We start from the raw sequence: 10,669 nt of genomic DNA on the forward strand, positions 1-10,669 counted from the left end.
ACCGAGCCCGGCTACCACTGACATGTTTTAATCAGAGGACTGGCAGGCTCTAGTGAGAGCTGGCCTGGGCAGCAGGGGAGCTGATGAAGGGATTAGAGAGATCTGGTTGAACCAGAGGCAATTGGAGGTCTTTCTACTCACCTTTGTCATCCCTCAGTGCCCCACTCTTTTCCCTCCCGGTTCCCCCAGTTGGCCAAAGGGAAGTGAGGGCTTTGCCACCTGTAGGGTCCCCTGGGGCTTGCCTGGGGCAAACAGGAAGCCGCAATGCAATGTGGTGAGACAGATCTGGGAATCTTCTGAGAAAGTAGATTTCTCAGTCCACGGCCCCTTTCCCTGAGGGTCTGCAGCAGCGAAAGACATCCATTCACACACACATATACACCCACAGAGGTGGGGGGGAGGCATGGGGCAGAATAAGTGCAGATTGGGAGTCAGGACTAACTAAACCACTAGCTCAGTGTGACCTTGGGCAACACCCTGCCATTTTAGGGCCTCCATTTCCCCATTTCTAAATGGGTCCCTTCCCTAACTGAAGTAGGGGCTCCCTGGGGAAGACATGAGTGAGAAAGAAACATTAATCATCAGTCATTTCTAAGGACCACCACCAAGGAGCCACGGCAGCTGCTGCTTTCTTCAAATGGTTGCCAAGCCCCCTCCCAGTTTTATGTAATTTACTGATTTATCCTCAGGACCGTACCTATAGGGAATGGATTTTCTCATCATCTTCAATTTTTTTTTTTTGAGTTGAGGTCTCACTCTGTCACCCAGGTTAGAGTGCAATGGCATGATCATGGCTCACCACAGCCTCGACCTCCTGGGCTCAGGTGATCCTTCCACCTTAGTCTCCCAAGTAGCTGGGACTACAGACATATGCCACCATGCCCAGTTAATTGTCACCCTTAATTTATAGATAAGGCCTGGGTGTGGTGGCTCACACCTGTAATCCCAGCACTTTGGGAGGCGAAGGCAAGAGGATTGTCTGAGCCCAGGGGTTTGAGACCAGCCTGGGCAATTTGGCAAGACTTTGTCTCTACAATAAAAAAAATTAGCTAGGCGTGTTGGCATGCACCTGTAGTTCCAGCTACTTGGAAGGCTGAGGGGGAAGGATTGTCTGAGTCCAGCAGGTCGAGGCTGTGGTGGCCATGAGCATGCCACTGCACTCCAGCCTGGGCAACAGAGTGAGACTCCAACTAAACAACAACAACAAAAAATGTATAGGGAAGGAAATTTGCCTGATTTTGTTTACTTTTTAGAGACAGGGTCTCTTTTTGTTCCCCTGCAGCCTCAAACTCCTGGACTCCATCTATCCTTCCACCACAGATCTTCACAATTTGTTTATAGTACTATTATGATTCCTGGTTGATAGAGAAAGAAGTTGAGGCTTAGATTGATGAAGAAATTTAGCCAAATGGTGGAGATGGAAGATTCAAACTCAGGTCTGCCAGATCCCAATGTGCGCTAATAGGCGGTTGTAAGCTGGGCTCGGTGGCTCAGCCTGTAATCCTACGCCTTTGGGAGGCTAAGGTGAGTGGATTGCCTGAGCCCTCGGGTTCGAGACCTGCCTGGGCAGCGAGACCTCATCTCTACAATAAATCAAAAAATCAGCCGGGCGTGGTAGCGCACGCCTGTAATTCCGGCTACTCGGAAGGCTGAGGCGGAAGCCCAGCAGGTGAGGCTGCGGTGGCCGGGAGCGGCCACTGCACTCCAGTCTGGGTGACAGAGTGAGACTCCAACTCAAAAAAAAAAAAAAAAAAATAGGCGGTTGTATGGAGGTGGAAAGAGAGCTAAGAAATGTTAGCTGAATGAATGCATGGGGGTGGAGGGTGTGAAGATAAATCGATTCAGAGCCTGGGGTTGGAAGGAGAAAGGAAGAGAGAAGGAAGGAGCCTCTAAGGCTGAATCCACTGATTCGACAAATGTTTATCAAGGCCAGGCAGTAGCTCACACCTGTAATGTCAGCACATTGGGAGGCCGAGGCAGGAGGACTGCTTAAGCCCAGGGGTTAGAGACCAGCCTGAGCAACATACTGAGACTTTGTCTTTACAAAAAAAAAAAAAAAAAAATAGCCAGTTATGGTGGCACATAGTCCCAGCTACTCGGGAGGCTGAAGCCGAATGATTGCCTGAGCCCAGGAGGTAGAGGCTGCAGTGAGCCATGATCACGCCACTGCACTGCACCCTGGGACAGAGTGGGATTCTGCTTCAAAAACAGAAACAGAAACAAGACAAATGTTTATCAGGTAACTACTATGTACCAAGCCCTGTTCTGGGACACTGCATAGAGTGGTGAACAAGACAGTCTCTGCTCCGAGGGGCTTAAATTCTAGTGTGGGAAACAGAAGTGAACAAGTAGACACGCAAATAAGATCGTTTCACAGGGTGGGAGTGCTGGGATGAAAATAAGACAGTGTGGCAGGGAGGAGGCAAGTTTGTGGGCCTGAAGAAAGGGGCCTGAGGCGTGACCACCCCTTCCTCTCAGGGGGACTGCCTGCCACCCCCATGATACCCATGGTTCAGTGCCCTCCAGGCCCCCGCCTGCCCCAGCATCCCCTGCGCGCAGCTGGGTGCCCCAGGGAGTCTGGCCACCATGCCACCTCCTCTCCTCCTCTTCTCCCTCCTCTTCCTTACCCCTGTGGGGGTCAGGCCCGAGGAGCCATTGCTGGTGAAGGTGGAAGGTACGTCTGAAGGGCAGAGAGGGAAGGAGTTGGGGCTGCAAGCCTGGGTTGTGGCGGGGTGTCCTCAACTGAGTAGCCGATCCTCTCTAAGCCTCCATTTTCTTCTTTGTAAAATTCAGAGCAGGGTTGGGAGGGCTCATCCACTCCCAGCTTGTGGGGTCCTTTGCTTTATGACCCAGTGTGAGGAGTGAAGGAGGTAGAGGCTCTCCCCATCCATCCCACCCCTCTTTCTCTTTCCACAGAGGGAGGTGATGCTGTGCTGCCATGCTTCAGGGGTCCCTCAGATGGCCGGCCTGAGCAGCTGGCCTGGTATCGGGAGACCCAGTCAGCACCCTTCTTACAGCTGAACCTGGGGTTACCAGACCTGGGCATCTACGTGGGGCCCCTGGGCGTCCTGCTGTTCATGTTCAATGTCTCTGACCAGATGGGAGGCTTCTACCTGTGTCAGCCAGGGCCCCCTTCTGAGAAGGCCTGGAAGCCTGGCTGGACAGTCAGTGTGAAGGGCAGCGGTGAGGGCCAGGCTGGGCTGGGCCGAGGGGCGGGAGGAGAGGAGGGAAGCCCACCACGGGCAGAGGAGGTCCAGAGACCTCAACAGAGCTGGAGGGAAGGGCTGGGAGGGCCGAGGGACAAGCAAGGAGCTGCTTGGAGGTAGGCAAACTCCTGTGGCTTTGTGACCTCAGCACTGAGCTGCTCCGTGCCTCTGGGTCTCACTCTCTTCTCCCTCCGTCGGAGTTGCTGCTTCTCTGCTTCTCTCTGAGTCTTTGTCTCTGCCATTTGGGTCTCTGTATCTCCCTCCATCTCCTGCTCTCCCTGCATCTGGTCTGGATCTCTTCCCAGGGGAGCTGTTCCGGTGGAATGCTTCAGACCTAGGTGACCTGGGCTGCAGCCTGGACAACAGGTCCTCAGAGGGCCCCAGACCCCCTTCTGGGAAACTCGCCAGCTCCCAGCTGTATGTGTGGGCCCAAAACCGCCCTGAGATCTGGAAGGGAGAGCCTGGATGTGCCCCACCTAGGGACAATCTGAATGAGAGCCTCAACCAAGGTAAGGTGACGGTGCTGGGGAGATGCCAGGAAGTGGGGGTCTTGGGATCGGGTATGGTGAATGGAAACTGGAGCATTTGGGGGGGGATGAGACCCCAGGGATCAGGTTTTCCTGGTCTTGTCTCTCCCTGCCCAGACCTGGCCCCTGGCTCCACACTCTGGCTGTCCTGTGGGGTACCCCCTAACTCTGTGGACAGAGGTCCCGTTTCCTGGACCCATGTGCACCCCAAGAAGCCCAACATTTCATTGCTGAGCCTAAACCTGACAGAGGATTACCCAGCCAGAGACATGTGGGTCCTGGAGACTGGGCTGTTGTTGCCCCAAGCCACAGTTCAAGATGCTGGTATCTATTATTGTCACCGTGGCAACCAGACCATCAAGATGCATCTGGAAGTCACTGTCCAACCAGGTAGAGTTTCTCTCAGTTGTGGGCTATCTGTGTGGGGCTACTGGGAAGAATTGGAAACCAGTTAATCTTTTTTTTTTTTTTTGGAGTCAGGGTCTCACTCTGTTGCCCAGGCTGGAGTGCAGTGGCATGATCACTGCAGCCTCCACCTTCTGGGCCACCTCAGCCTTCTGAGTAGCTGGGACTACAGGCACATGCCACCATGCCCAATGAATTTATTTTTATTTTTATTTTTCGTAGAGATAAGGTCTTGCTATGTTGCCTAGTCTGGTCTCAAACTCCTGGGCTCAAACAAGCCTCCTGTCTCAGCCTCCCAAAGTTCTGGGATTACAGGAGTGAGCCACTATGCCCGGGAAACCAGTCAATCTTGAATCCCCACCTGAAGGCTAGACCCACCCTTATCCTAAGCCCCACTTCCACACAGAACACTGACTCCAAGTCTTGCCTCTCTTGCTTCCAAAACTCGACTTTTTGGGGTCTTCTTCCACCACTGGTTGCTTCTTCCCACCAGCTTTGGTGAAGTCTTCCTTCCTCCCCCGCTCCTCACTGCTGGAGCCCTGGGCCCTCCTCTCATTCCCGTCTACATACTTTCTCATTTGATCTTTCTCATGGCTCCCTGGGTCACCATACCTTGGTGACTCTATTCCAGGCCCCATGCCATCTCCTGGAATTGCCATTTGATGTTCCACAGACACCCCAGGCTTATCAGATACAAAAACAAACTTACCTTTCCCAAGTATAGTTTTCTGGATGGTCCTGTGTAAGTGAATGGCATTAGCACCTGCCTGCTTGCCAGGTTAAGAACCTGGGCATCCTTTCTTTTCCTCACCCTATCCAGCAAATTGGGCACAATGTTCTGCCCATTCTCTCTCCCTCCTACCATGCTATCCTAACCATCATTCTTAAACTCAACCTCAACTTTCTTTCTTTCTTTTTTTGAGTTGGAGTCTCACTCTGTCACCCAGACTGGAGTGCAGTGGCCGCTCCCGGCCACCGCAGCCTCCACCTGCTGGGCTCCAGCGATCCTTCTGCCTCAGCCTTCCGAGTAGCTGGGACTACAGGCACGCACTACCATGCCTGGCTAATTTTTTGATTTATTGTAGAGATGAGGTCTCGCCAAGTTGAGGTCTCGCCAAGACCCCCAGGCGGGTCTCGAACCTGAGGGCTCAGGCAATTCACTCACCTCGGCCTCCCAAAGCGTGGAATTACAGGCTGAGCCACCGAGCCCGGCCTCAACCTCAACTTTCACGTTGAGGCTGGGCATGGTGGCTCACATCTGTAATCTCAGTACTTTGGGAGGCCAAGCAGGGAGGATTGCTTGAGCCCAGGAGTTTGAGACTAGCCTAGGCAACATGGCAAGACCTCGTCTCTATAAAAAATACCCCCCTCCCAAAAAAAAAAGAACTGGGCATGCTGGTGCACACCTGTAGTCCTAGTTACTTGGCAGGCTGAGGCAGAAGGATCGCTTGAGCTCAGGAGTTGAAGGCTGTGCTGAGTTAAGATCATGCCACTGTACTCTAACCTAGGTGCTAGACTGCAACTTTCAGAGTTGAGCCTTGCAAACTCAACTCTGCTCTAATTTTTTTTTTTTTTTTGGCCGGGCTCAGCCTGTAATCCCAGCACTTTGGGAGGCCAAGGTGAGTGGATTGCCTGAGTCCACGGGTTTGAGACCAGCCCCAGCAATTTGGCGAGACCTCATCTCTACAATAACTCGGAAATTAGCCGGGCGTGGTAGCGCACGCCTGTAGTTCTGGCTACTTGAAAGGCTGAGGCAGAAGGATCGCCAGAACCCAGCAGGTCGAGGCTGCGGTGACCGTGAGTGTGCCACTGCCCTCCAGCCTGGGCGACAGAGTGAGACTCCATCTCAAATTTCAGTTGGGGTCTCACTCCGTCGCCCAGGCTGGAGGGCAGTGGCATGATAACAATGATCACAGCACACAGTAGCCTTGACCTCCTAGGCTCAGGCCATACTCCTACCTCAGCATCCTAAGTAGCTGGGACTATAGCTGTGTGCCATTACGCCCAGCTAATTTTTTAATTTTTTTCTAGAGATGAGGTCTCATTATGTTGCCTAGGCTGGTCTCAAATTCCTGGGCTCAATCAATCCACCCACCTCGGCCTCTCAAAATGCAGGGATTATAGGCATGAGACACCATACCTGGCTTGTCCTTCACTTTGACCATAACTGTCCTTAACAGAAGCAGGAAGCTGATCATTAAGTCCCCCTGAAATCCTAACATGGCCTCTGATATAGTCATTGTTTGTTTGTGGTTTGCTAAATAGAGTCTGTCCCATGCCCTGTGCCAGGATCTATAGCACAGTCCCTGTCCTAGGACATAGACCCTTAGAGAAAGGGAAGAGAGCCCTCCTCATAGTCTGGGTGACGGAGTGAGACCCCCAACTCAAATCTGAGATGGAGTCTCACTCCGTCATCCAGGCTGGAATACAGTGGCACGCTCACGGTCACCGCAGCCTCGACCTGCTGGGTTCTGGCGATCCTTCTGCCTCAGCCTTCCAAGTAGCCAGAACTGCAGACACATGCTACCACGCCTGGCTAATTTTTGAGTTATTGTAGAGATGAGGTCTCCCAGACTTATGAACCTTTGAGGTCTTGAGGTTGGAAAGTAAGATGCTAGTCTGGGGTCCTCATCTCATAGCCCCTTCCTCCTAGCACTGTGGCACTGGTTGCTGAGGACTGGTGGCTGGAAGGTCGTAACTGTGACTTTAGTTTATTTGATCTTCTGCCTGGGTTCCCTGATGGGCTTTCTTAATCTCCAAAAAGGTAAGTCATGTCCCCTGGCAGGTCTGCCCAAAGCATACTCCATGTTCCTCAGGATAAGCCCACACTAGGCAGTCTGCCAACCACCTATCCCTCCTCCCATCCCTCCCCAACAGACCCCAGAACCTTGACTTACCCCACTCCTCTTGTAACCCCCTCAAACTTCCCAAGCCCCTTGAAACTTGAACTCCCATTCCTCTGTTGACCCAATGACCTCCCTAGTACCCTCCAAATCCCCTGCCAAGCAGTCCCTTCTCTGATCACTCCCTTAACTCCCACCAGCCCTGATTCTGAGGAGGAAAAGAAAGCGAATGACTGACCCTACCAGAAGGTAATGTAGCTACTGCATCCTCCCCCAGCTTTCACTTTTATGCTTTGCACTTACTGTTTCCTCTGCCCAAGGTGTCTACTCCACTCCTCCCGGTTGAAATACTGCCCAACTCAAAGCCCAGCTCCAGAGCTACTTCCTCTGTGATCATCTCCTTGGAGTGATCCCGGACTCCTCTGTAGGTTGTCCAAGCACACCAGAGCTAATCACAAGTGACCACGTTTCACCTTTGAAGGCCTGGTTCAAATCCTGAGTGGGTCTCCCAGACCCTTCCAGGCCTGGCCTCACAATGCACCTCCCCTTCTCCCGCTAGGTTCTTCAAAGTAACGCCTCCCCCAGGAAACGGGGCACAGAACCAGTACGGGAACGTGCTATCCCTTCCCACTCCCACCTCGAGCATAGGTAAGAGGCACCGCCAGGACTCTGACCCAAGCCCGCCCCTCCAACCTAGAGCTCCGCCCAAGAGCTAGAGCTCCGCCCCCACTGTCCTCAACCCTCCAATCCCTTGAGCGTCGAGTCTTCTCGAGCTCGGAGCTCCGCCCCCAGGGTGCAAGTCCCGCCCTGCTGTGAGCCCCGCCTCTAGACCCAAGCCCCGCCCCCAGGGCTCAGAGCCCCGCCCCCAGGCGGGGCCTGAAATACTGTTCGAGACTAGAACCTCGCCCCTGAGCTTGAGGCCACGCCCCTAAATCTAGATCCGGTCACCGTGCCTTTCCGTTCGCAGTGCCAGTCCTTTCTCAAAGCCCAAAGCATCCTCTCCCCCTGCCCTGCCGTCCGGACCCTTACCCGGGACCTCCCCCGTCTCTTCTGACCCTGCCTTACAAAGTCCCTCTTGCCAGGACGCGCCCAGCGTTGGGCGGCAGACCTGGGGGGCACCGTCCTGTCCTATGGAAGCCCACACAGCGACGTCCAGGAGGCTGGAGCCGTGGGGTCCCGGAGCCCGCCGGGAGAGGGTGAATGAGGGGGTCGTTCTTCACTTGGGGGGCGTTGGAGAGATCTGGCTAGAATAGTAGACTGGGGCCTGGAAGAGAGGGGCCGTGACTCTGTTCCCCACCCCGTCCCCAAACCCTCAGGCCCAGAAGAAGAGGAAGGGGAGGCCTATGAGGAGCCGGACAGCGAGGAGGGCTCCGAGTTCTATGAGAACGACTCCAACCTTGGGCAGGACCAACTCTCGCAGGGTAAGGCTGCCCTCCCCGGCGCCTCTCCAGCCTCCTCTGCCATGGGCTGGGGACCGTCGTAGATGACTCCCCTTCTCCACTAGATGGCAGCGGCTATGAGAACCCTGAGGACGGGTCCTTGGGTCCTGAGGAGGAAGACTCCTTCTCCAATGGTAACTTGTGGGGCCACAGGACTTAGAACCCAGAGCACTGTGGAGTCCCTAGGAGGGGGTCCCTGAAGTTGTCTTTTTTCTGCAGCAGCTGAGTCTTATGAGAATGAGGATGAAGTGCTGGCCCAGCCAGTCACCAGAACAATGGGTGTGTGTGAGGATGGTGACATTCCTGGGAGGCAGGGGCAAGGGAGGCTAGAAGGCCAGGAGAAATCGTGACTTCCCTCTTTCTTCTCTAGACTTCCTGAGCCCTCATGGGTCTGCCTGGGACCCCACCCGGGAAGCAACCTCCCTTGGTGAGAGATGCTTGGAACTAGCCTGCCTTGCCCAGCTGGGTGACTGGCCTCAGCTCTGACACGAGGCCCAACCTTGACCTGACTCTGACCTCAAACGCAAGCCCAACCCTGACCTTAGATTTGACTTCTAATTCTAACCTCAACACCGACCCCCTCCCCTACCCTGACTCCCAGTATTTATACCATCCCTAACCACGACCATCAGCACTGATTCCAATTGAATTCCAGCCTGCATTTGACCTCCACCTCACCCCAGCACCCATGCAGACTTCAGCTTTGATCCTGATTCTCTCTACAACTTCCTCATGACCCTGACTTTGACTCCTTCCAGTTCTGTTCTTTTTTTTTTTTTTGAGTTGGAGTCTCACTCTGTTGCCCAGACTGGAGTGCAGTGGCCGCTCCCGGCCACCGCAGCCTCAACCTGCTGGGCTCCAGCGATCCTTCCACCTCAGCCTTCTGAGTAGCTGGAATTACAGGCGTGCTCTACCATGCCTGGCTGATTTTTTGGATTTATTGTAGAGATGAGGTCTCGCCAAGTTGCCCAGGCGGGTCTCGAACCCGCGGGCTCAGGCAATTCACTCACCTCAGCCTCCCAAGGCGTGAGATTACAGGCTGAGCCACCGAGCCCGGCCCCAGTTCTGTTCCTGACCCTTTCTCTGACCATGACCTAAGCCATACCTAGCCCTGATTCTACGACTAACCAGGGTCCCCAAGCTGACGCTGACCTAATCATGCCTTCCCAGTACAACATGGGAGAAGCCTCCCATCTTCCTCTGCCCTTTGGACTCCCTCCTATGGGAGCACTTGCACTTCCCTTTCCCAAGCCTCCAATTCTTCAACCCCTGCCCAAGCAGGGTCCCAGTCCTATGAGGATATGAGAGGGATCCTGTATGCAGCTCCCCAGCTCCGCTCCATTCGGGGCCAGCCTGGCCCCAATCACGAGGAAGGTGGGTGCTTCTGCTGCTGCCCCCTGCTTCCTCTGGGCTCACTTTGCCTCCCAGTCTCCTTCCAGCCCATCCTATTTTGTCCTCCTTCCCGGTCCTATCCAGATGCAGACTCCTATGAGAATATGGACAATCCCGATGGACCAGAGCCAGCATGGGGAGGAGGAGGCCATGTGGGGACCTGGAGCACCAGGTGACCCCCAGGTGATCAGATGAGCTGGACTGCCCCTAGGGAAGATGGAGAGGGAGAGACATAGGCGGGGAAGGCAGTGGGTGCTGACTGTCAGGGCTCCCAGGGTCTGGTGGGCAGGGGGCCCCCTCCCCATCACTGTTTCTTCTACAGAGCCTGGACCTCCTCAGGCCCCCGGGAGCTGCACCTGACTCTGAAATCTAGGACCCCCAAGCAGACAATGTCAACCTCCAGTGTAATGTTTCTGAGGATGTGTGCATTTGTATGTGTATGTGGCTACATGATGTGAAACCTCCAACCCCTTTCGCATGCCCCAAATAAACTCAGTGAGCTCTTTCAGTCCTATGATGTAGTGCCCTTGTGTGGGAGGGATGGAAAGGCGAGGATGGGTACATTCCTACCCTTCTGGACTCCCACAGTGGAGGGAGGGCTGCATTCCATGTTCTGGACCCTCCTGTGGCCTATCTGTCACTCAGTGCCTCACCCACCCAATTCCTCACTGTCAGCCACATTCCAGCCACCATGCCTGGCCTAGAACTCTTTTTTTTTTTTTTTTTTTTTGAGTTGCAGTCTTACTCTATTGCCCAGGCTGGAGTGCAGTGGCACACTCACAGCCACCACAGTCTCGATCTGCTGGGCTCAGGTGATCTTTCCACCTCAGCCTTCCAAGTAGCTGGAACTACAGATG

At 54.3% G+C, this 10,669-nt stretch overlaps 1 protein-coding gene across 2 annotated transcripts; it reads left to right on the forward strand.

Annotated features, from left to right (window-relative positions):
• Positions 1-2,530: 2,530 nt before the first annotated feature.
• Positions 2,531-10,003, forward strand: CD19 (CD19 molecule). Of its 2 annotated transcripts, none has more exons than XM_008050702.1 (14): positions 2,531-2,674; positions 2,917-3,183; positions 3,512-3,715; positions 3,851-4,123; positions 6,792-6,902; positions 7,182-7,230; positions 7,541-7,629; positions 8,064-8,177; positions 8,298-8,402; positions 8,486-8,554; positions 8,643-8,699; positions 8,791-8,847; positions 9,699-9,794; positions 9,897-10,003. In XM_008050702.1, exons 1-14 carry the CDS (start codon positions 2,587-2,589, stop codon positions 9,986-9,988), a joined length of 1,671 nt encoding a protein of 556 aa, XP_008048893.1. In that variant the 5' UTR covers positions 2,531-2,586; the 3' UTR covers positions 9,989-10,003. The 2 variants fall into 2 exon arrangements, with proteins under 2 accessions (XP_008048893.1, XP_008048894.1); XM_008050703.1 differs by having other exon boundaries at positions 9,702-9,794.
• Positions 10,004-10,669: the final 666 nt, after the last annotated feature.

The sequence above is a fragment of the Carlito syrichta genome, unplaced genomic scaffold (genome assembly GCF_000164805.1).
Source record: "Carlito syrichta isolate Samal-C Ts95f unplaced genomic scaffold, Tarsius_syrichta-2.0.1 Scaffold153593, whole genome shotgun sequence".
Classification (NCBI taxonomy): Eukaryota; Metazoa; Chordata; class Mammalia; order Primates; family Tarsiidae; genus Carlito; species Carlito syrichta.

What these genes read in the sequence shown, in the direction of transcription:
- CD19 (XM_008050702.1), top strand. Translation starts at nt 2,587, where the DNA reads ATGCCACCTCCTCTCCTCCTCTTCTCCCTCCTCTTCCTTACCCCTGTG. An exon ending in GGAAGTCACTGTCCAACCAG is followed by an intron (nt 4,124 to 6,791) that starts GTAGAGTTTCTC and finishes CCTTCCTCCTAG; the next exon opens with CACTGTGGCACTGGTTGCTG. An exon ending in CTTTCTTAATCTCCAAAAAG is followed by an intron (nt 6,903 to 7,181) that starts GTAAGTCATGTC and finishes AACTCCCACCAG; the next exon opens with CCCTGATTCTGAGGAGGAAA.